Source organism: Haematobia irritans, chromosome 4 (genome assembly GCF_050003625.1).
Source record: "Haematobia irritans isolate KBUSLIRL chromosome 4, ASM5000362v1, whole genome shotgun sequence".
In the NCBI taxonomy this organism is placed as follows: Eukaryota; Metazoa; Arthropoda; class Insecta; order Diptera; family Muscidae; genus Haematobia; species Haematobia irritans.
In genome coordinates, this window is record NC_134400.1 from 95309693 (window position 1) to 95337167 (window position 27475).

At 31.9% G+C, this 27475-nt stretch overlaps 2 protein-coding genes and 1 long non-coding RNA gene across 5 annotated transcripts in view; 2 read left to right on the forward strand and 1 right to left on the reverse strand.

Moving 5' to 3' along the window:
* LOC142232714 (uncharacterized) overlaps positions 1-23776 on the forward strand; it is a 54948-nt gene extending 31172 nt beyond the window's left edge. For all 3 annotated transcript variants that reach the window (XM_075303368.1, XM_075303367.1, XM_075303366.1), the window contains exon 3: positions 23378-23776. In XM_075303368.1, the coding sequence (XP_075159483.1) occupies positions 23378-23581 (204 nt within the window). In that variant the 3' untranslated portion in view covers positions 23582-23776. The remainder of the gene's footprint in view (positions 1-23377) is intronic.
* The window catches only part of LOC142232713 (putative serine hydrolase), a 98757-nt gene that overhangs the window by 31438 nt on the left and 39844 nt on the right, over positions 1-27475 (forward strand). The window lies entirely within an intron of this gene.
* LOC142232716 (uncharacterized) lies at positions 1480-2765 on the reverse strand. Its single transcript, XR_012721180.1, has 4 exons — positions 2505-2765; positions 2144-2418; positions 1806-2048; positions 1480-1738 (listed from the first exon to the last, which is right to left on the reverse strand). It is a non-coding gene; the product is annotated as an uncharacterized LOC142232716 (long non-coding RNA).

The window sequence follows — 27475 nt, forward strand, 5'->3', positions numbered from 1 at the left end:
TAAAATTTTCTAAAATTAACCGGATTTTTCGTTCCTGGTGGGTTCACTGTTTATACCCTAAACCACATAGTGGCCAGGGTATAATAAGTTTGATCGGCCAAAAAATGTGCCTACCAGAAATATTGATTTTAGACCCCATAAAATATATACCGATCGACTCAGAATCACCTCCTGAGTCGATCTAGCGCTTGGTGTCCGTCCGTCCGTCCGTCCGTCTGTCCATGTATTTGTTGTTCACAGGATTCCGGTCGCAATTATTAACCGATTTTGATGAAATTTGGTGCTGGGAGCTTTTTGGGCACAAGGACGAACGCTATTGAATTTGGAAGAAATCGGATCAAATTTAGATATAGCTCCCATATATATGTATCGCCCGATTTCGACAAATGGGGTCACGTTGCGCGTTTTTTTCAAACGGATCGTAACCAAATTTGGCAAAAGGTAATCTTTTCCATCGCCCTTCAAGTCTGCAAAATTTCATGCAAATCGGTTCAGATTTAGATATAGCTCTCATATATATGTATCGCCCGATTTTCCCAAATTTGGCCACAAAACCTTTATTTATCAACCGATCTTACTCAAAGTTATCTAAATATAATCTTCTGTAGCACTAACTATATGTGCAAAAAATCATCGAAATCGGTTCAGATTTAGCTATAGCTCCCATATATATGTACCGCCCGATTTTTATAAATTTGGCTATAAAACCCTTATTTATCAACCGATCTTACCCAAATTTGGCTAAATGTAGTCTTCTATAGCACTAACCATATTTCATCGAAATCGGTTCACATGTAGATATAGCTCCCATATATGTATCACCCGATTTTGAAAAATTCGCCCCTAATAACTTTATGTTTGACCATACAGGCCTCATTTCTTAACTGATCTTACTCAAATCTTGCACAAGGTAACCTTTTGTGGTATTAATCAAACCCGCAAAATATTATGCAAATTGGTTCAGATTTAGATATAGCTTCCATATATATGCATCGCTCGATTTTCCCAAATTTGGCCATAGTACTCTTATTTATTAAACAATGTTACTCAAATTTCAAATTTTGATGTACTACACACAAAAAAACTTTTTTTGATTTCAATCACGAAAATCGCGGATTCAATCATTTTTTTAATTGAAATGTCTTCAATCACGAAAATGATACTATCAATCACCCATTTTGATTGGAAACCAACACGATTTTTAATTAAAAATTTAATTGACTTTTGTCACGGAATCAATTAATTGTGTGATTGAATCAATTAAAAACGTGATTGATTTTTAACATAAAATTAAATCACAGTTTTAATTGAATCAATTAAAATTTTAATTAATTTCGCGACAAAAATCAATCAACTATTTGATTCAATCAATTAAATAATTAATTGAAATTGGCTATAAATTTCGATCAAAAAATTTATATATTGCGACCCCAAAATCGTATTTAGTTTTTTTTCTTTTGAAATAAAAGAAAATATGTGTTTCTTATAAAACATATTTAATATTTTATTATTTTTTGAATTATGCAATAGACAAATAAATTTGGTTCTTGTCGTTCGTGTTTTGTTCTAACATAACTTACAAATACAACTACTATCAATAACAACTATAGGGTGAAAAAATAAAGTATATAAATCATTATCTTCCTTATAATAATAACCATGTTAGCATGTTCCTTCTAATATGTAGATGCGCCTAGATTTCCAATAAATCAGCAGCCTGTAAGCTAAATTAGTTTTTCTGAAAGTAAACAGAATAATTCGAATTTAATTTTGTTCAATTAAAAGTTAATTTTGTTAAACATTACCTGTATTGAATATCAAGTTCAATTCTTAGATCCAGGTTGCAGATTTATAATCTTCTTTTGCAGTTGTAGTCTTTTAGCATTAAAAAGGTGTATTAAGGAGCTTGGTAATTTAATTTTAGTAACAATTCCTTTCCAAAATATCCACACATTGAAATCGTCTATTAAAATTTGAAGCAATCAAAGACAAAAATAATTGGAAAGCAATGTAATATTTGGTATTATATTGATGATACTTTGCAAATTCTGGAAATAGAAAAAAATATAAATGGAAAATACATATTTTTAGTATTTTCTGATATTTTTCATATTTTTAAATCCAAAAGAAAGAACTTTTTTACCATTACATAATTCAGCTTATTAGTTTATATGCCAGATATGCTGCTCTCTACTTGGGTTCAAACTGAAAAAGGCAGGTAAAACAAAAATGCAATTTAATGCCAACGCTACTTCGCAACTTCAAGGTGAATCTTCCAACAAACCCATACCGCTCTTGGTTTTAAGAAAACTAGGAGTGAAAAAATTTATAATTTTAAAAGATCAATACGGTGCCCACTTTTTTATTGCAAACATATTATTATATATTTGATAAAATGATGGAGAATAAAATTGGTCACTAAAAGAAATGAATAAAAAATATATTATTTTAGTCCGTTTAATGTAAACAGGCTTCAATGGAAAACGGTATTCACAATTTCTTACCTTCAATAAGCGTGGATTGTTTTCCATTTTTACAATACCACAAAACACAAACACAGGTAATTTCAAATGCGTTCTGTCATATATTTTTTTCAAACCTTTACCACGTGGCCGTTTGTTGTTGCACACTTTATTTATTTCAACCCTTTGCTATGATTTGTTGTTGGTTTAAAAATATTTATGCACACATTTTGAATGCAGCAGACAGAATGTCGCCAACAATGTTTTTCAATTTACGCGAAAAACAAAAACCCAACGGTTCGTTACGAGTTACTTCCACAGACTGATCTCTCCATCATACATTGTTGAATAAATACCCATTCTCATGTTCTCTTGTCGCTCTTTCCATTGCTCAAAATTATTCAGTTTCAAAAGGTGATTGGATCAATCACATGTGTAATTGGAAACGGAAAAAATTTCAATCACGTTTGTAATTGAAAATTATTTCCGAATTGATTAAATTAAATTGATTGAAGCAATTAATATTTTAATTGGAAACGTAACAAATATCAATCATTTTTTTAATTGGTTTTTATTCGGATTTGATTAAATAATTAATTGAATCAATTAACATATTAATTGAATCCGTTTCCAAATTCAATTAAGTGTTTAATTGAAAAAATTTTGGTGATAATTTTTTGTGTGTAGCCGATCGCACTTATACGTACTTGTAGCTCTTACATAAGAATATTGCTCGATTTTTACAAATTTGTATTTATTACCCACACTAATTTAACGATTTTCTCTTTTTTAATAATGGGCTCAATATTAGTGGCATACTAACTCCGTAGGTGCAATATCAACACAGCCAGTGTTGCTAGAAGTAGGGGAAATTCCCTATATGTAGGATTTTTCTAATATTTAGCGTCTTGTAGGGACGTAGGGCCACAATGTAGGACATTTTCACTCAACACAATTTGTAAGGCAAGGCTTGATCTTTAACAATGTGTGGTAAACTTTATTCCTGTAGAAAATTTTGTCAACATTTTATTTCTATAGAAAACTTTCTCACAAAAATTTGTTTATAGAAACTTTTTCCAAAATGTTATTTTTTAAAGATTTAACAAAAAAGATTACTAATTTGGGTAGAATTTTACCAACTGTGGCAACCGTGGTCGTAATACAAATTTATATTCTAAGTTATATACGTTGTATATTCATGTTTTAAGATAATAAAGTACTTAGAACCATTTTTGTTTTGTAAAATTTTTTAAATTTAACAAAAAATATAGCAAGGAAAATTGTTTGGGAATGTATAGGAAAGTAGGGAACTTTTTTTGTCCTTGTAGGGTAAACCGAACATTTTCCGTGGCAACATTGACTATGAGCTGTAGTCAGATTGACACAAAGCACCCATAGACATGTACCCCTTAATTTTCTTAAATATGCAACTGCGGTTTATTTCCCAGACCTATATGTTACCCCACAGTTGCTTATGATTACTAATTCTGTAATGGTGGTTTAGGGTATGATATAGTCGGCCCCGCCCGACTTTCTACTTTACTTACTTGTTTTTTAGTGTAAAGGCTAAAAAATCAACCTTTATATTCGGCATCGGTCAATTCTCCACTTAAAATCAAATTGATAACGATTGCGAAATGTAGTCTTTAATTCGTTTGTACATAACAACAAATGTTCTATCCAACCTAATACCTCAATTCCATTCAATCTGTATGATGAATAACAACAGCTTTTTACCAAGAAGGTCGATTGGTTGAATGGTTGGCAGGTTGTCATATTTTCATAGCGACAATATTGCGGCCGGTAATTCGATCTACAAATAAACTTACATGAGATATTGTAAGTGAAATGTATTACTATCTTTCAGTAACAGTGTTGCTGACATGTATTGCAAACAACTTCACGTTGCTACACTGAAAGAAGAGTTTTAGACAAGCAAAGTATTCTTTTGACACTAAAGAAATTTCTTTAAAGGTAAATAAAAAGAATTAGAGACAATCGCTAAATCGAATATCATAAATTTGATTTTTTGGTTGAAAAAAAAACACTTTATAAGAAAGGGGATTTTCATTTGTCTAAAATTTCGTTCCTGAGGAAAGTACCTTTTGTTTGGGTATATAACTTCTAAACCGCTCACCTGACAGATTTATTCCAGTGACAGTTAATCTCTTGTATATGTTATATATTTGGAAAACTGCAAGTGGTTAACGTTAGAGCCCTCCCGCATTTAAATCTGAATAAATGGTTTGTTTCTCGTACCATTGCTCGCTATACATTACTGGTGATACTGGAACTCAAATTTTTAGCACATGATATTTAAACATATAATGTTCATAAACTAGTATAAGATGTTTGGGACACATATGTTATTATGTTAGAACATAATATGTTTGGGACATTACATTTTCTTAAATATAATATCTCTGGATGCAAACAAATATTAATTTGGACATTTGATATAGACATATATATGTTTAGAAACGTCAAAGAGAGAGCAAGAAAGAATAGAGGAAACAGATAAAAAATAAAGTTTAAATACAATAAATAAAAATGTATGTTGCTGAGTACACAGCCATGATTGCTTATCGACTTACATATGTTGTATATAAATAAATATTTGGCGTGTAAATTCAAATACCTTGCAAACATGTGTATCCAACACAATTATATTTAAGAAATTTGGCTGCAAACAAACAAATATGTAGACACTCGAACTAACTATTTGTCAGCTTAAACAAAGATATACATAGAGTGAAACATGTTTGCACAGAACAAACATTTTTTGTTTGAACAAATTCTGAAAATATATATGCTTGAAGCAGAGTACCATACCCTCAAAAAATCGCCTCTGTAACATATACTCCCAAATACAGAAGCGATTTTTTGAGGGTATGGGGTCAAAATAAATGCCGAATATTATAGGGAAAATGTCCTAAAGACTGTATTGAATTTCTGGGTAGATAAACAAAATATAAAGCTTTACTTTGTTGCATTACATATCAGCCACTATGTATATGTGACATTGTAAGTGGATTGCATTACTATCTTTTAGTAAGAAAATAAATACATCACAACAAATTTCCATAAATGTGTCAAGTCGTTGGTTTTCATAGGAATAGAAATGTAATCCGAAGCAATCACCAAATGTCAAAAATCTATAAAATTAATTATTATACCCTCGCCCATAGGATGCCGTTTAATAAGATTGTCATTCCATTTATAACATACGTTTGTAGCATAACGAAATATTGATCAGAAACACCATTATAAATATTTATATATTCTGGGTTGTGGAGAAATTCTGAATCAACCCAGTTATGCCCGTCCGTCTATTCCGAACGAAACAGGCTATCCGTTTGAAACTTGGTAGAAGTACACGCAAAAAAATAATTCTTTCCTCCCAAACGAAATTTTGGACAAACAAAGTTCGTTTCTAATTTGCTTTTCGCTGTAAGGAAGTTTATTTGGAAGAAAAGTATATACTGTTTGTGATAAACGTTTACTCTTTTCCAGGATGTAAAAACAATTTCATAGAGACTAACTCAAAAAACAATCTTTTCTGGCTAATGCATTTTCCCTCACATTTTTCTCACTTCCACGAGGTTTTTTAGTTCTTAGCGCCTTTTTCTGTAATACAAACAATGTAGAAGAAATTATACGATTTTATATATTATATAATTTATATTATATATAATTTTTAAATTTTATATTATAAAGGGTGATTTGTTAAGAGCTTGATAACTTTTTTTAAAAAAAAAACGCATAAAATTTGCAAAATCTCATCGGTTCTTTATTTGAAACGTTAGATTGGTCCATGACATTTACTTTTTGAAGATAATTTCATTTAAATGTTGACCGCGGCTGCGTCTTAGGTGGTCCATTCGGAAAGTCCAATTTTGGGCAACTTTTTCGAGCATTTCGGCCGGAATAGCCCGAATTTCTTCGGAAATGTTGTCTTCCAAAGCTGGAATAGTTGCTGGCTTATTTCTGTAGACTTTAGACTTGACGTAGCCCCACAAAAAATAGTCTAAAGGCGTCAAATCGCATGATCTTGGTGGCCAACTTACCGGTCCATTTCTTGAGATGAATTGTTCTCCGAAGTTTTCCCTCAAAATGGCCATAGAATCGCGAGCTGTGTGGCATGTAGCGCCATCTTGTTGAAACCACATGTCAACCAAGTTCAGTTCTTCCATTTTTGGCAACAAAAAGTTTGTTAGCATCGAACGATAGCGATCGCCATTCACCGTAACGTTGCGTCCAACAGTATCTTTGAAAAAATACGGTCCAATGATTCCACCAGCGTACAAACCACACCAAACAGTGCATTTTTCGGGATGCATGGGCAGTTCTTGAACGGCTTCTGGTTGCTCTTCACTCCAAATGCGGCAATTTTGCTTATTTACGTAGCCATTCAACCAGAAATGAGCCTCATCGCTGAACAAAATTTGTCGATAAAAAAGCGGATTTTCTGCCAACTTTTCTAGGGCCCATTCACTGAAAATTCGACGTTGTGGCTCGTTAGTAAGTCTATTCATGATGAAATGTCAAAGCATACTGAGCATCTTTCTCTTTGACACCATGTCTGAAATCCCACGCGATCTGTCAAATACTAATGCATGAAAATCCTAACCTCAAAAGAATCACCCTTTATTATATATAATTTTTTTATATTATATATAATTTGTATTATATATAATTTTTAAAATTTTACCTTTCGCCTGGACGGAGAATCGAACCGCGGACCATGCAATTTGTAAGCCAGCACACTATCCACTGAGCTTCGTAGCTGTTATTGTCATCAATAGCTAACTATCCATATAAGTTATATTAATATAAATAGCATAGCTTGCGGCGCCCACGAGCCGATTAAACAAACTTTATTTAACCGAAACAAACATTTAGTTGGGCACCGTGGAGCAGTGGTTGCTACGTCCGCCTTGCATGCCAAGGGTCGTGGGTTCGAGCACTGCTTCGACCGAACTCCAAAACGTTTTTTATTTTTTTTACATATATTCCAGATATGTTCGAAGGTTTCCGAAAAGATGTTCAACATTACATACTACTATATTAAATTTTTACTATGAACTGCAAAATGTGTCTTATTAAAGACTTAAAGTCAGAAAAGAACAGTGCTTGATATAAACGAAATGGACTGTGTTGTTGGTTCAAAAATATTTTTTTTTTATTGAAAAAATAAAAATTTTGTAACAAACGAATTTTTTTGGTGATAAAAAATTAAAATTTTCGAAGAAATTCAAAAAACTCTAACAAAAGAAAAACGTTTTCGGTACACGTTTTCCAAAGGTTTTTTTTTTCTTTGCGTGTAGTTGTTATTTATGTAGGTCAGATGGTATTGAAATTGGATAACTTTTAGGTATAGCTCCCATAAAAACCGACCCCCATGTTTGGAGGAACCCGATCGAATGAAATTTGGTACGTGCACACAAAGAATTTTTTTTCTGATTCAATCACGAAATTAATTGATCCAATTAATTTTTTAATCGAAATGTCTTCAATCACAGAAATGATAGTATCAATTAAAAAAATAATTGACAGTAATTTAAAAATTAATTGATCCAATTAAAAAATTAATTGATACTATTAATTTGTGTGATTGATTTTTATTTCAATTAAAAAAATTGTTGAATCAATTAAATTTTTAATTGAATATTTTTTAAAACTCAATTAAGATTTTAATTGGAATAATTTTCGTGAAAATTTTTTCTGTGTGGTGTTAGTGTTAGTTACCCAGCAAAAAAAGCGTCGCCAAAAAAGCAATGAAAATGTTCTTTTTGGATCCGGAAGTGGTGCAAAATTGACGCAGAAGTGATGAATTTAACATGGGCTTGTCATAGGAAGGAAGTCCTCCATTTCAGCAGCCGTTGCACTGACTTTGCATCATTTCTTTAGGTGTGATCCGAATTCAATGTTTTGGATGTAAATTAAAAAAATTCTGTGATATTTTGGCAAATAAATAATTTTTATAATTTTTTTATCATTTTTATTGGATTTTAACGCTTGTCGGAACCGTTTGACCTCAAATATTTTCAAAAAATCAAATTTTTTTCAGATTGGATTTAGCATTTTTTTCGACAAAATTTAAATTATTTGTACCATTTTATGAATTTTTACTCTGTTTTTAACCTATTTGAAACAAAAAAAGTTAAAATTACCCATTAAAAGTATGAACAAACCAAGTTATAAAAAATTGAATTAAAAGAACTTCCTGGGTAGTTAAAATAAAGAACATCATTGGAAGTGCATCTTCTGGAAGTGCTTTTAAAGTTGTGCCTTTGGAAGAACTTCCAAATTTTTTTGCTGGGTAGTTAATAAAAATTTGCAAAAATGTGGTGGAGGGTATAAACCCTCCACCATAGGATGGGGGTATATTAACTTTGTCATTCCGTTTGTAACACATCGAAATATTGCTCTAACACCCCATAAAGTATATATATTCTGGGTCGTGGTGAAATTCTGAGTCGATCTGAGCATGTCCATCCGTCCGTCCGTCCGTCTGTTGAAATCACGCTAACTTCCGAACGAAACAAGCTATCGACTTGAAACTTAGCACAAGTAGTTGTTATTGATGTAGGTCAGATTGTATTGCAAATGGGCAATATCGGTCCACTTTTACGTATAGCCCCCATATAAACGGACCCCAAATTTGGCTTGCGGAGCCTATAAGAGAAGCAAATTTCATCCGATCCGGCTGAAATTTGGTACAACGTGTTAGTATATGGTCTCTAATGACCATGCAACAATTGGTCCACATCGGTCCATAATTATATATAGCCCCCCATATAAACCGATCACCAGATTTGACCTCCGGAGCCTCTTGGAAGACCAAAATTCATCTGATTCATATATAGCCCCCATATAAACCGATCCACAAAAATTGGTCCATATCAAGTTCATAATTGTACTTGAAACATAGCATAATTTCTACTGGAAGTCTTGTTTTTAACGGACTTTTTATAGCATATGAAAAAAAAGCTGAAAAAGCGAAAAATTAAAATTTGCTTCATAGAGTCAAATACACAAAACCCACATTTAAAAGAGAATTGTGTCTTAAAAGTATCCTTACATGAATTCTCCACTTCATTGGCTCGGAATCAATACCAAAATTTTTAAAGTAGAGACACAATCTTTGGAACCGGACATGCTTTTTTCAGTATATAGTGCCCTTTCGTTAGTTTTTATGAAGATCCCTTTAACTACCTTTGTTTGAATATTTTGACTTACTCGTCCTACGTTCCGATTTGTTTTGACGAAACAAAAAAAATTGTGCCCGTAATGCGAAAATGATAAACAAAGCTCATGCCCTTTTTTCAAATGTCTTTTCTCTTGGTTCCGAATGAACTCATTTTAATATTTTTACTTAAGCATATACAATTTTTGGCGAAGTCTTTTATCACAACATATATATGTTTACTCCAAATTTGTAAATTTATTCTTGTTTATATAGTATTTTCTTTAATCTTTAATGAAATTTTCTTTGTGTTTATATATTTTTAAGGCGCCAATTGGTTACTTTCATTATTTTACTTCCAGTATACACTTTATGACTCTCTTTCTAAACACATATATGTTTATAGTGTATTTCTAAATTAATATATGTTTGCATCCAAGCATATTATATTTACAAAAATTTTATGTCCCAAACATAATATGTTCTAACATATTAACATATATCTCCCAAACATGTTATGCTAGTTTATGAACATTATATGCTTGCACTTAAAAATATTGTGTTTAAAAATTTGAGTTCCAAACATATAAATTTTACACCCAAACATATGAAAAACAGTCTTTTTCGTCCGTGTGGGGGTACGAAGTACATCATTGTACTCTAGTACTCGTACATGTAATGATATTATGGCTCATCATTACTCATTATTTATAATGATCTTATAGAAGAGGCAAAAATGTTGTCCAAAATGGTTTCGGATTTCCACATCCTCATCAGCTCCCTTTGTATTTTTATACCCTTCACCACTACTGTGGTACAGGGTATAATAAGTTTGTGCATTTGTATGTAACGCCAAGAAGGAAAAGTCTGAGACCCATCGTTTAGTATACCGATCGTCTTAGAATTAAATTCTGAGTCGATTTAGCGATGTCCGTCTGTCTGTCTGTCTGTCTGTCTGTCTGTCTGTCTGTCTGTCTGTCTGTCTGTCTGTCCGTCTGTCTGTCTGTTGATGTATTTTTGTGTGCAAAGTACAGCTCGCAGTTTTAGTCCGATTGTCCTAAAATTTGGTATAGGGTCCTGTTTCGGCTCAAAGACGATCCCTATTGATTTTGGAAAAAATCGGTTCAGATTTAGATATAGCTGCCATATATATTTTTCACCGATCTGGTCATAATTGGCGTGTATATCAACCGATCTTCCTCAAATTCCGTACATCCGAATATTTTATGAGTCTCGAAAAACTTGCAAAATATCAACCAAATCGGTTCAGATTTAGATATAGCTCCCATATATAGCTTTCGCCCGATTTACACTCATATGACCACAGAGGCCAATTTTGTGCTCCGATTTAGTTGAAATTTTGCACAGGGAGTAGAATTAGCATTGTAGCTATGCGTGCCAAATGTGGTTGAAATCGGTTCAGATTTAGATATAGCTCCCATATATAGCTTTCGCCCGATTTACACTCATATGACCATAGAGGCCAATTTTTAACTCCGATTTAGTTGAAATTTTTCACAAGGGGTTGAATTAGCATTGTTGCTATGCGTGCCAAATTTGGTTGAAATCGGTTCAGATTTAGATATAGCTCCCATATATATGTTTTTCTGATTTCGACAAAAATGGTCAAAATACCAACATTTTCCATGTAAAATCGCCACTGTTTAGTCGAAAAGTTGTAAAAATTACTCTATTTTTCCTTAACTTCTAATGCATATATATCGAGCGATAAATCATAAATAAACTTTTGCGAAGTTTTCTTAAAATTGCTCCAGATTTAAATGTTTCCCATATTTTTTTACTAACATTGTGTTCCACCCTAGTGCATTAGCCGACTTAAATTTTGAGTCTATAGATTTTGTAGAAGTCTATCAAATTCTGTCCAGATCGAGTGATATTTAAATGTATGTATTTGGGACAAACCTTTATATATAGCCCCAACACATTTGACGGATGTGATATGGTATCGAAAATTTAGATCTACAAAGTGGTGCAGGGTATAATATAGTCGGCCCCGCCCGACTTTAGACTTTCCTTACTGGTTTTTTACTAACATTGTGTTCCACCCTAGTGCATTAGCCGACTTAAATTTTGAGTCTATAGATTTTGTAAAGGGTGATTTGTTAAGAGCTTGATAACTTTTTTTTAAAAAAAAAACGCATAAAATTTGCAAAATCTCATCGGTTCTTTATTTGAAACGTTAGATTGGTTCATGACATTTACTTTTTGAAGATAATTTCATTTAAATGTTGACCGCGGCTGCGTCTTAGGTGGTCCATTCGGAAAGTCCAATTTTGGGCAACTTTTTCGAGCATTTCGGCCGGAATAGCCCGAATTTCTTCGGAAATGTTGTCTTCCAAAGCTGGAATAGTTGCTGGCTTATTTCTGTAGACTTTAGACTTGACGTAGCCCCACAAAAAATAGTCTAAAGGCGTCAAATCGCATGATCTTGGTGGCCAACTTACCGGTCCATTTCTTGAGATGAATTGTTCTCCGAAGTTTTCCCTCAAAATGGCCATAGAATCGCGAGCTGTGTGGCATGTAGCGCCATCTTGTTGAAACCACATGTCAACCAAGTTCAGTTCTTCCATTTTTGGCAACAAAAAGTTTGTTAGCATCGAACGATAGCGATCGCCATTCACCGTAACGTTGCGTCCAACAGCATCTTTGAAAAAATACGGTCCAATGATTCCACCAGCGTACAAACCACACCAAACAGTGCATTTTTCGGGATGCATGGGCAGTTCTTGAACGGCTTCTGGTTGCTCTTCACTCCAAATGCGGCAATTTTGCTTATTTACGTAGCCATTCAACCAGAAATGAGCCTCATCGCTGAACAAAATTTGTCGATAAAAAAGCGGATTTTCTGCCAACTTTTCTAGGGCCCATTCACTGAAAATTCGACGTTGTGGCAGATCGTAAGTCTATTCATGATGAAATGTCAAAGCATACTGAGCATCTTTCTCTTTGACACCATGTCTGAAATCCCACGTGATCTGTCAAATACTAATGCATGAAAATCCTAACCTCAAAAGAATCACCCTTTAGAAGTCTATCAACTTCTGTCCAGATCGAGTGATATTTAAATGTATGTATTTGGGATAAACCTTTATATATAGCCCCCAACACATTTGACGGATGTGATATGGTATCGAAAATTTAGATCTACAAAGTGGTGCAGGGTATAATATAGTCGGCCCCGCCCGACTTTAGACTTTCCTTACTTGTTTAATTTAATTTTTTGTTGTTGTGAAATTTAATGGTCTAGAACTAAAGTCGATAGGAGAACCCGGGATGCGCTTTGTTGATTGTGGACTTTTACAATAGGACTACATCGGAAGTAAAAAAAATTGATGGGGGATTTCGGGATGAGCTTTAAAATAAATGTTAGTGGAACAACTTCCATTTTTTTGCTGGGATTTCATTCAATACAATTTCATATTATATTCATTTTTTTATTATTTTAACTAATTGATTTTATTTGATTTCCACACAGAAAAAAAGTAAACTACATTATGGGAAAAATGAACTATCTCTTGCGAAAATTGAACTAAATTGTATTTTGAGATTCATTACATTAACGAAAATTTTACGACATTCTTGGATTTTTAATTACCATTTACGAAATGCATCTTTCTCGAAAAGAAAAAATGAACTAAAAATAAAGAAAAAATCTTAGGCGACAGATCATTCCCGTTTTAACTACGCTATAGCTCATTCTTAGCATTTTTGAGAAGTGTACAAAAATCTTCTTCTGTTTTAGTTAGAATTGAACTAATTTGTATGTCATTGAAATTTTACAGCCATTTAGTTCATAAAATTTTCGAGACATACTTGGAATAAAGAAATAATCGTTGCGATGGGTAAAATTTCTTACATAATTTTAAAAATAAACTACAACAAAATAAAATTTTTGCAATAAATATTAGTTCATTTTAGCATCAGTTTTACAACAGACTTTTTTCTGCCATTAATTTACCTATCGAACTTTATTCTATCTATGAAGTTTGTTACCTTTGCTCATTCCCGGTTGGAAAATTTCGTGAGTTTCGTAAATTTGTCGTGAGTCACGTGAATTTTCGTGAATCGTTCGTAAGCATGAGTCTTTAGAAGTAGTTAATGCATGAGAGTCAGTGGCTAGCACACGTATCGTGCGTGAATACACATTTTGTTCCGTGAATGTACGTGAGTGAGAGAGAAATTTCACTCACGCACACATCTCTGGTGCTAGGTTAGGTTAGGTTAAAGTGGCAGCCCGATTAACTTTCAGGCTCACTTAGACTATTCAGTCCATTGTGATACCACATTTAACTAAAAGTACCTATTACATATGGGCACTTCTAGTTTTAACCACTGAACCTTCTTTATTATTTACTTTTGTGGAACCAACCAGATTGCTCCAAAAACATTAACAAACTGCTTAAGTTAACGTTTTCCAGGTCCGCCAGTAATCTAAAGCTATATGCTCCTAAAATTCGCTTACGCCTTACACAACATGCAGGACACTCACACAAGATATGTTTAATTGATTCCTTTTCCACCACATCATGACAGCTTATACAATAGTCATTATACTTCACACCTATAGTTGTTGCAAATTCGCCTATCAGGCAGCGACCCGTTATAGCAGATATCAGGAGTGCTATCTGACGCCTTGAGAACACTAGCATATCTAGTGTGCGGTTTAAGTTTAAAGTCTAGCTCCCCTGGAATATGTAAGGTAGTTCCTAGCCTTGCTAACTCATCTTCTTCGCAGTTCCCCGGTATGTTCCTATGACCAGGCACCCATATTAGGTGAATATTGTACTGCTCAGCCATCTCGTTGAGAGATTTGCGGCAGTCTATGGCCGTTTTCGAGTTAAGGAACACAGAGTCCAAGGATTTTATTGCAGGTTGACTGTCTGAGTATATTCCAATATTTTTTGGAACATTACTTCTCAGCCAATTCAGCATGACATTAAGGTAGTGCTAAGCTCCTTCCAGAAAAAATTTAGCCCCCCACCCCAGAATATTTATCGCTACAATTTGTTTGGCCTTCATATCTTTGAATTCGAGCATTACTACACTGTTATAAAAATATGCTTTTCATATGCTCCTATATAAACAAAATGTGTTTCGGGCACAATTTTTAAACACAATATATTTAAGTGCAAACATGTAATGTTCCTAAACTAACTCTAAATGTTTGGGACACATATGTTAGTATGTTAGAATATATTATGTTTGGGGCATGAATGTTATATAAAAATAATATGTGTGAATGTAAATATATATACATTTACAAATTTCGAGTAAACATATATATGTTGTGATATTTTATTCAGAGAGCGACAGAGAGAGAGAGAGAGAGAGAGTATAGAGAAAGAAATAGAGATGAAAACCGAAAGATATCAACATAACACAGAATCAAAAGAGAGCAACTTCTGTGAAACCGCTTGTATGTTGTTTCGGAAAACTGTTTTATGATAAGGCCAAAAATTTGATATGCTTAAGTCTAAATATTATTTAATTTGAATATTAGAATGAGTATTCGGAGTAAAGAGAATAGACATAAAAAAAACAGCATGTGTTTTCGTCTTGAGAGCAGCATTTTATGTATGTGTGGACATGTGTTTTGTTTATCATTTTGGCATTATGGGCACAATTTTTTTCTCGGTTTGTTAAAAGAAATCGGAACGTACGAGGAGTAAGTCAAAATATTCAGACAAAGGAAATTAAAAAGAAACGGTTGAAATGTATGTATATACAAATTACAAAGGGATCTTCATAAAAATAACGAAAGGGCACTATACTCTTTTTAGAGTTGGGACAGTACAATGAAAAAAGGAGGAAACGGTGAAAAATTAAACAGTAAAATGTATAAAAACAAAGTTCAGTTCCCCTTTATTAATAAGTAGTCCAAGAGGACGTGACGGACACCTTCAAATATAAAAGCGGGCATTAAGTTACAGTTTTGCAGCTACAACAATTGAAAAAGTTTATTTTCTTTAAAATGAATTATTAAAGAAAAGTAAAAGGCAAAACAGGGTCATTTTAGAGCAATAATGCCAACTTAATACCGGCCTTAAAGGTAAAAATGAAATTAAGTACAAAACACGATAAGTTTTAAATGCATTTAAAATGGTGTTAAATGCTAGTAAAAACTGCACACGCCTAAATAAATTTATGTGTATATTATAAAATTATTTATGTATGTTTATACTCGACTCCATGTTCCTCTTTTGTTAGAGTTTTTAAATTCCTTCCAAAATTTCAAACTTTTATACCAAAAACAGTTTTTTATTACAAAATTGTTATTTTTCCAATAAATATATATATATATATATATATATATATATATATATATATATATATATATATATATATATATATATATATATATATAATATATATATATATATATATATATATATATATATATATATATATATATATATATATATATATATATATATATATATATATATATATATATATATATATATATATATATACATATATATATATATATATACATATATATATATATATATATATATATATATATATATATATATATATATATATATATATATATAAAGGGTGATTTGTTAAGGGCTTGATAACTTTTTTTAAAAAAAAAATGCATAAAATTTGCAAAATCTCATCGGTTAGATTGGTCCATGACATTTACTTTTTGAAGATAATTTCATTTAAATGTTGACCGCGGCTGCGTCTTAGGTGGTCCATTCGGAAAGTCCAATTTTGGGTAACTTTTTCCAGCATTTCGGCCGGAATAGCCCGAATTTCTTCGGAAATGTTGTCTTCCAAAGCTGGAATAGTTGCTGGCTTATTTCTGTAGACTTTAGACTTGACGTAGCCCCACAAAAAATAGTCTAAAGGCGTCAAATCGCATGATCTTGGTGGCCAACTTACCGGTCCATTTCTTGAGATGTATTGTTCTCCGAAGTTTTTCCTCAAAATGGCCATAGAATCGCGAGCTGTGTGGCATGTAGCGCCATCTTGTTGAAACCACATGTCAACCAAGTTCAGTTCTTCCATTTTTGGCAACAAAAAGTTTGTTAGCATCGAACGATAGCGATCGCCATTCACCGTAACGGTGCGTCCAACAGCATCTTTGAAAAAATACGGTCCAATGATTCCACCAGCGTACAAACCACACCAAACAGTGCATTTTTCGGGATGCATGGGCAGTTCTTGAATGGCTTCTGGTTGCTCTTCACTCCAAATGCGGCAATTTTGCTTATTTACGTAGCCATTCAACCAGAAATGAGCCTCATCGCTGAACAAAATTTGTCGATAAAAAAGCGGATTTTCTGCCACTGATTTTGGTAATAAAATTCAATGATTTGCAAGCGTTGCTCGTTAGTAAGTCTATTCATGATGAAATGTCAAAGCATACTGAACATCTTTCTCTTTGACACCATGTCTGAAATCCCACGTGATCTGTCAAATACTAATGCATGAAAATCCTAACCTCAAAAGAATCACCCTTTATATATATATATATATATATATATATATATATATATATATATATATATATATATATATATATATATATATATATATATATATATATATATATATATATATATATATATATATATATATATATATATATATATATATATATATATATATATATATATATATATATATATATATATATATATATATATATATATATATATATATATATATATATATATATATATATATATATATATATATATATATATATATATATATATATATATATATATATATATATATATATATATATATATATATATATATATATATATATATATATATATATATATATATATATATATATATATATATATATATATATATATATATATATATATATATATATATATATATATATATATATATATATATATATATATATATCCCTCAGATAAATCTATTTCCAATCACACAAAAATTGGTCCACATCAAGTTCATAATTTTATATAGCCCCCATATAAGCGACCCCCATATTTCAATTCTGGCTCTCTACGTACCGTGCAAAAAGTCCATATCGATTTGTAATTATTTGTAGGCTTAACTATACATAACTGTTTTGTCTAATATATACCACGTATGGACTAACTCACAATTTAGAAAACGATGTTAAGAAGTTTTAAGATACCACAACCCAAGTATTTCGATTGTGGATGACGGTCTTTCGTAGAAGTTTCTACGCAATCCATGGTGGAGGTTACATAAGATTCGGCCTGGCCGAACTTACGGCCGTATAAACTTGTTTTTGTTTTTTCGAAAATTATGTATCCAATTCGGCAACCATGCATATATTTGCCGAGAAAATAACTTTTTTGTGACAAAAATGTTACCTTCAAAATTTCTACACCGAAAGAATTCTCTTCGTTAATATTACGAAGAATTCTTCATTAACTATTCTTCGTGAATTCTTCACTAAAACAACGAGATTTTCATTCATTTTCATAAATTTTACGAAGAACATTTTACGAATATACGAAACGTCTACGAAATATTCTACATTAACATTTTTTCGTAAAAAGTTCGTACTTTTAACGAAAATTTCTTCAAATTTCATGACTTTTGTGAAAAAGTTTTTACGAATTTACGAATATTTTACGAAACATTCTGCATTAAAATTTCTTCATAAAAAGTACGAAACATTTTCTGTGAAATAACGAAGAAGTTTCATTGAAGTTGAAAAGTTTCCGTTCGCGATATAAAATTGTCTTTGATAATGTGTTTGAGTGTATTCCTTCATTCAATTTTTTAATGCATGTCTACACTGAAAAAAAGCATACCCGGTTCCAAAGATTTTGTCTTTACTTTAAAAAATTTGGTATTGATTCCGAGCCAAAGAAGCGGAGAATACAAGTAAGGATACTTTTAAGACACAATTCTCTTTTAAATTTAGGTTTTGTGTACTTGCTTCTAGGAAACAAATTTTAATTTTTCGCTTTTTCAGCTTTTTTTCTTCATATGCTATCAAAGTCCTTTAAAAACAAGATAACGACGACTTTATTTTCCAAATTAAGACTCGACTTCTAGTAGAAATTATGCTGTGTTTCAAGTAAAAAACGTCTTTAAAATAAAGTGTTGAAAAACATGTCCTATATTTGAACGATTTTTTGCTTTGTAGTCAAGATGCAAAAAGACAACAAATTTAAAGACAATTTCATTAAATTTAAAGATTTTTTCTAAATTATTAAAGTCAAGTTGACCTTAGCCCAAACATTTTTTCTTTCATGTTATGATATCCATTTTTAAATCAAATCACTTAGTTGTAAGGACAATATGACTTCATTGAAAAGTTTATCGACCTTTGGTCAAGGAAAAAAACTTTATACTAGAGAAATGCGTCTCCTATGCTAAGCAAAATTATCATTCGTATTTTAAAGACATGAAATCTTTGACCTCACGACAATATTTTTTTCAGTGTATGCTACTTCTCATTTGGGTGACAGCCCGCTATGCATAAGAGTGAAGCAACCAAACTAAAAGCTACTCAAAAACTTAAAATGTAAAGTAGTGATGACACTTTTCAAACTTGTTGCAACAACCAAATGCACTTTGGAACATTTTTCACAAAAAGTACGAAAGTTTTTCATAAAAAGTACGAAATTGTTTCATTAAAAGTAAAAAGTATGAAAATTTTTCGTAAAAAGTAGGAAACAATTTCATAAAAAGAATGAAATTGTTTCATAAAAAGTATGAAACTTTTTCATAAACATTACGAAGTTGTTTCTTACAAACTACGAAAATTTTGTAAGAACTTTTCTTCGTAAGAAGAACGAAATATTTCGTATATCGCTTCTCTAACAAATGTTCCAAACATATTTTGCAGTAAACACATATATTATTGGATACTGCCGAAACATTAATATGTTTGTTTTATGTGAACATATTATATGTTTGGAAGCATTTTGAGCCCAAAAATATTATATGCTTGGAAGAATTTTCTCCCAAAGAAGATTGTGCTCATTCCCTCACATAATTTTCACTTCCACGAAATTTTACATTTATATAGCATAGTTTGCAGCGCCCACGAGCCCATGCAAACATAACATTATTTAACAGAAACATACATTTGTTGGCCACGTGTAGCAGTGGTTAGCATGTCTGCCTTGCATGAAAGGGTCGTGGGTTCAATCCCTGCTCCGACCGAACACCAATTTTTTTTTTAATTTACACATTTATATTTATACTATATACAATTTTTATAATGAAACTTCGAAATGTGGGTTATTAAAGATTTACAGTCAGAAACAGTGCTTAATATAAACGAAATGGGCTTTGAGCTTTTGGATAAAATATTATTTTTTATTGCAAAAATAACAAATAAAAATATTGGTACAAAAGTGTGAAATTTTGGAAGAAATTCAAAAACTCTAACAAAAGAAGAACGTGAAATCGAGTATAAACATACATAAATAATTTTATAATATACACATAAATTTATTTACGCGTGAACAGTTTTCACCAGCATTTAACACCATTTTAAATGCATTTAAAATACAAATAAATATGTATTTTTATTAACGAATAATTTTGTACTTAATTTCATTTTTACCTTTAAGGCCGGTATTAAGTTGGCATTATCGCTCTAAAATGGCCATATTTTCACGTTTACTTTTCTTTAATAATTTATTTTAAACAAAATAAAATTGTTGAATTGTTGCTTTGGATCACTTCCCACCAAGTTTTAATACAATTTGCCAAAAAAGTTATAATATTATTCTGCTTTTACACGGATGAAAAAGACTGTTTTTCATATGTTTGGCTATAAACATTATATGTTTGGAACACAAATTTTTAAACACAATATTTTTGAGTGCAAGCATATAATGTTCATAAACTAGCATAACATGTTTGGGACATATATGTTAATATGTTAGAACATATTATGTTTGGGACATAAAATGTTTGTAAATATAATATGCTTGGATGCAAACATATATTAATTTAGAAATAGCCTATAAACATATATGTGTTTAGTAGCTTGGAGCGCTATTTAACAGGGAGCGATATTGAATTAAGTTGGTGGTTGTTGCTTGTTATTACAAAATTAACATTTTATTTTTCCTTGAGCAATTGATCAGCTACTTCTTTGATCCTTCCAAACTGTGTGGTCCGCTGTTCGAATCCCCGTCCGGCAAAAGGTAAAATTAAAATAAAAAAATCATAAAATTGAATAATTTCTTCTACAATGTTTGTATTACAGAAAAAGGTGCTAAGAACTAAAAAATCTCGTGGAAGTGAGAAAGATGTGAGGGAATATACAATTAGGCAGAAACAAAATTTTGAGCATTCAGGTCGAAAACCTATGTTGTTAGCACCTATATTACCTGTTTATTTTCATAATTCATTATGACTGTAAATATATAAATAAATAAATAAAATTTTGAGCACAATATTGTTTGGGAGAATTTTTTAAGCATATAATATTTTTGGGTGCAAAATGCTTCCAAACATATTATATGTTCACATAATAACATATTGTTTTTTGGAAGACAACATTATTGAATTTGGATGCAAAAATACAAAATGTTTGGAACTTAGACTACCCAAACATATATTGTTTAGACCAATATGCTTTCAAACATATTATATATTGGAAGAGATCAAACATATAAATGTTTGGGCAATACCCAAAAATGTATATGCTTGAAGCAAAATATGTTTGGGAGTATATGTTACAGAAGCGATTTTTTGTGAGGGTGTATAGATTCGAGTTTTTCCGCTAAAATGAAATGCTTTTGTTTTTGAAAGTGTCCGTCAACTCATCTTGGACTACTTATTAATAAAGAGGAACTAAACTTTTTTACATTTTACTGTTTAATTTTTCGCTATTTCCTCCTTTTTTCATTTTACTGTCCCAACTCTAAAAAGAGTATAGTGCAGGGTTGGCCTGTCACTAACTGTGACTTTTGCGACATACATTTGCGACGGTATAATATACTGTACATACATTTGCGACGGTATAGAATACTGTAGAAACCCTAATTTTGAATAGAAGAAATCCTGAACATTTTTTAATTTAGTTTGACAGCATTCGCTGTGAGTTTCTGCAGAAATTTGTGAAAGTTTTCCCACGGTCAAGCCTATTTTCTTAGGTGGTATCGAAATTCCCGTTGGTGGGTGTGCAAAATACCTTGGGGTTATATTGGACAGGAGACTGAACTTAAAGCTAAGAAAGGATGAGAAAATTCACGGTTACCCTGTACTCGTGCAAAAGGCAATAGCGAAAATGTGGGGAATAAAACCTTCTCTTCGCACATACCATCGTCTTGGATATCATCGAATTTGCTGCCTAGCTGACGCGACTAAAGTATTTTGAGTTTGCGACTTTTGGTACTTTTTCTACATTTACGACAGGTATGTGACGTTTACGACGTTTACAACTTTGCGACAGTCGCAAACCTAAAAAAGTTTGATACACACCATCTCGGGTATAGTGTCCTTTCGTTATTTTTTAGGAAGATCCCTTTGTAATTTTTATATATTCCACTGTTTTGTTCCTTTGCCTGAATATTTTGACTTACTCCTCGTTAGAGGCGTACACGTGAGTAATAGTTTACTCACGCTCACGCACACTCACGACTGAAAAATCATACTCACGCACGATATTTTTTAGTAGGACTTACGCTCACGCACACTCACGAAAAGAAAATTTGTACTCAAGCACACTCACTCACGAAAACGTCGTGACTCACGAAAAATACCGTGACTCACGAATAATTTTATGATTAATTTACCTTACCGAAGTGTCTGAAAACATGAGCATTATTAAAATCGAGAGTATTATTAAACTCTTAACATCCCAGGTGTCACTAAAATTGTAATTGAATTTAACTCTTTTATGTTGGTGAGCAGGAATATTTTCGTGAGTGTAATTCGTTACTCACGCACACACACGAAGACATTATTATCGTGACTCACGCTCACGCACGACATTTTGGTTTGTTAATCACGCACACTCACGCTGTTGTCATGAGCGTGACTCACGACTCACGCACGAATCGTGAAAATTTTCGTGAGTCACGACAATTTCGTGTAACGTGCACACCTCTACTCCTCGCACGTTCCGATTTCTTTTGACGAACCAAGAAAAAAATTGTGCCCATAATGCCAAAATGACAAACAAATCACATGTCGACACATAAATAAAATGCTGCTCTCAAGGCAAAAACACATGCTGTTTTTTTAAATGTCTATTCTCTTGGTTCCGAATGTCTATTCTCTTTACTCCGAAATTTATATATGTTTACATTCACACATATTATTTTTATGAAACATTCATGCCCCAAACGTAATATATTCTAACATATTAACATATGTGTCCCAAACTTTTAGTGTTAGTTTAGGAACATTGCATGTTTGCACTTAAATATATTGTTTTTAGAAACTGTGCCCGAAACACATTTTGTTTATATCGTAACATATGAAAAACATATTTTTCTAACAGTGTACCATAGAAAAAACTAACTGATATAATCTGTATAGACATGCGCCTTTCTGACAGAAAAAATTACATATGTTTTGAGTTCATAGTCATTCAAAACCTATATTTTTGTTAATATATGAAATTGTGTTCAAACAATTCATGAATTACAATATTGGAAAATGTTTTTGAACACTATTCATAAAATAAATAAATTATTTTTTGTGTGTATGTAACAACTTTCTAAAAGTAATCTTTTTCTTTCATATATTTCAGGTTATAGAATCCAATGTGAACCAACTCATTGATGATGTGAAAGAATTCAATGCAGATCTAATGGAAGTTCAGCGTTTGGATAATCTCATACAAACCCTCAGAGATTATAATGGACCAACCATATGTCACGAATGGCCATTCCCTTTAGTATATCAGGGAACCATAGACGAAGCTGACTTAGCACAATCACTGAATACTAAATAACTTTGCGTTCAGCATGTATAGTTTTAAAAACTTAATGCCTTCCGAGATAAAGCGATGTAAATTTTCACACTCATAAGATTTTCTCTTTTATATGTTTTTTTTCATATAGACTGGTATTTGCTGTACATAAACACATGTATAATAGTTTAAGAATAAATGAAATATAACTCTTTTTATATATCTGTGTGTGCATAAGTGAAACGATATTTTAATAAAAACATCCTTGTAATAAAAACAAGTGTGGGAGAGGCCGACAAAAAATTATAGTGATAAAAGACCGAGGTGTTTTGGACATTCTAAATTTCTAAATGCAATAGATCAAAATGCTTCCCAGCAAAAAAATTTGGAAGTTGTTCTAAAGGCACAACTTTAAAAGTACTTCCAAAAAATGTCCCCTCTTTATTTTAACTACACAAGAAGTTCTTTTAATTCCATTTTTATAACTTGCTTTTCCTTTATTTTTAATGGGCAATTTTAACTTTTTTGTTTGTTTCAAATACATTAAAAATAGAATGAGAATTAATAAAATGGTACAAGTTATTTAAATTTTGTTGAAAAAATTGCTAACTACATTTTTGAAAAATTGCAAATTTTTTAAAATATTTGAGGTCAAACGTTTCAAACAAGCGTTAGAATGCATTAAAAATCGTAAAAAAAAATTTGGTTTATTTGGCAAAATATCACAATTTTTTTAATTCACATCCAAAATACTGAATTCGGATCACACCTTACGAATTGATGCAAATTCAGTTCAACGGCTGCTGAAATGGTGGACATCCGTCCTATGATAAGCCCATGTTAAATTCATCGCTTCTGCGCCAATTTTGCACCACTTCCGGATCCAAAAAGAAAATTTTCACTACTTTTTGTAGACGCTTTTTTTACTGGGAATTTTTAAAGCTTTCAAACATTAACTGCCAAGAAAATAAATCTGTCAGCTGAGCAGTTTAGAAATTATAGTTGGTTGCAATACATAAAAGTCACCCTGAATATTCGAAATTTCTAAATTTATATACGTTTGCATCCACACAGAGCATATTTATGAAAACTTAATGACCGAACATAATATGCTCCAACGTATATGTCCCAAATATTTTATACTACTTCATGAACATTATATGCTTACACTGAATGATTATGTGCTGAAATTTTGAGTCCCAAAAATATATTTTTCACATCGAAACATATGAAACATGTAAAACGATCCCCTACAGAAAAGAAACATGATTGTCACAATCATATTCGAAGAGTAAAATAATATGATAGGAGCTATTTTTGTGGCGACCATGTAACATTTTCATCTGCAACCATGTCGACTCAGTGAACATGGTTCTAAGAAAAATAAAATTGTCCTCATCTAAAATGTTATTATATTGATAAAAAAAATTTATTTGAATCAAAAAACAATGGTTACGATCTAAAATATTATGGTATTTTATAAATACTCGGTTTTAGAAAAAAAAAATGAAAAAATCGATTTACAGTTTTCAAATATTTTTATTAAAAACAAGTAACGAAAGTCTAAAATTGGACGGGCCCGACTATATTATACCCTTCACCACTATGTATACCAACATCTTAACATCTTCAAATTTGTTAGGAACTATATAAAGTTTATTTTCCCATATACAAATATTTAAATACGATTATGAACCGATTTGGACGATTTGGGCGGGGCCGACTATATTATACCCTTCACCACTACGTATACCAACATCTTAACATCTTCAAATTTGTTAGGGACTATATAAAGTTTTTTTTATTTATTTTTTTTATATACAAGTATTTAAATACGAGTATGAACCGATTTGGACAATTTTTTTTAAACTTTCACAAAATGTCTAGACTTAAAATTTAAATTGACCGGCACGGACCACTATGTTAGTAAAAACATATTAGAAATATTTAAATTGCATAAAATTTCATTTATGATTTATAGATCGATATATACGAATTAGAATATATGTAAATTTGAATCATTTTTGCGAGTTTTCGACTTAACAGTGACGATTTTACAAGGAACATGTGGGTATTTTGGACATTAGGTTAAGTTATGTGGCAGCCCGATGTATCGGGCTCACTTAGACTATTCAGTCCATTGTGATACCACAGTGGTGAACTTCTCTCTTATCACTGAGTGCTGCCCGATTCCATGTTAAGCTCAATGACAATGACAAGGGACCTCCTTTTTATAGCCGAGTTCGAACGGCGTTCCACATTCCAGTGAAACCACTTAGAGAAGCTTTGCAACCCTCAGAAATGTCACCAGCATTACTGAGGTGGGATAATCCACCGCTGGAAAACTTTTTGGTGTTCGGTCGTAGCAAGAATCGAACCCACGACCTTATGTATGCAAGGCGGGCATGCTAACCATTGCACCACGGTGGCTCCCTCCCACACCTATAGAAGTGATGCAAATTCAGTGCAACGGCTGTTGAAATGGAGGACTTCCGTCCTATGACAAGACGAAAGTCCTCCATTTCAACAGCCGTTGCACTGAATTTGCATCACTTCTTTAGGTGTGAATTCAATATTTTGGATGTAAATTAAAAAATTCTGTGATATTTTGTCAAATAAATAATTTTTATAATTTTTAATGGATTTTAACGCTTCTTGTCGAAAAGGTTTGACCTGAAATATTTTCAAAAATTCACAATTTTTTCAGATTGGATTTAGCATTTTTGTCGACAAATTTTAAATGATTTGTATTATTTTATGAATTCTTACTCTGTTTTTAAACTATTTGAAACAAACAAAGTTAAAATTATCCATTAAAAGTATGAAAAAACCAAGTTATAAAAAAAATGAATTAAAAGAACTTCCTGGGTAGTTAAAATAAAGAACATCAGTGGGAGTGCATCTTCTGGAAGTGCTTTTAAAGTTGTGCCTTTGGAAGAACTTCCAATTTTTTTCGCTGGGTACTCCTTCTCGGCGTTACACACAAATGCACAAACTTATTTTACCTGTACCACAGTAGTGGTGAAGGGTGTAATTATTATACTCTGTACCACAGTAGTGGTGAAGGGTATAATTATTATACAAATGCACAAACTTATTATACCCTGTACCACAGTAGTGGTGAAGGGTATATATGGGAAATATGAAGCTAGAGAAATTTTAATGCAACTGTACAAAAGAGCATTTATGATTTATCAGGCGATACATATGTATTCGAGATATAGGACAATTTTAGTAATGTTTACAATTTTTGCTACTCATCAGTGGCGATTTTACAAGGATATTGGTTAGATCTCGCCAAGTTGTGATATATTATTTAGTCAAGTCGGGCGACTTGGAGCCTTATTTACAACTCAACCGTTCTGTGGAAATTCTGGCATTACAGTGTGTAGGATATGACTAAGATATGGGGAAATCATCACAGAATTTTGTGTAAAGTGTGGGAATTTTGGCCATATTTGTATAAACCGGAAAAACGAATATATGGAGGTTTTATCTAAATCTGAACCAAATTAGATCAAACTTGACACACTTAAATATTATATTAAATATGTTATATTCTCTGTAGAAACTATCCAGTCAATTGGAGGAAAATCCCATTGAAAATGGGTCTAAAATATGAAACAGTCTACCATATTTTCCCAACTCTGGTGTACGTATATATGGGAGCTATATATAATCTGTACCGATTTTGACTAAATTTGACATGCATAGTTAGAATAATAATTCTGCAAAATTTCACGTAAACTTTGGCCCCCGTGGTTATATGAGTGTAAATCGGGCGAAAGATATACATGGGAGCTATATCTAAATCTGACCCGATGGCAAATCGGACGAAAGATATATATGGGAGCTATATCTAAATCTGAACCGATTGCAATCAAATTTACCAAGCATTGGTAGAATGTCGATTCTACACTCTGTGCAAAATTTCAC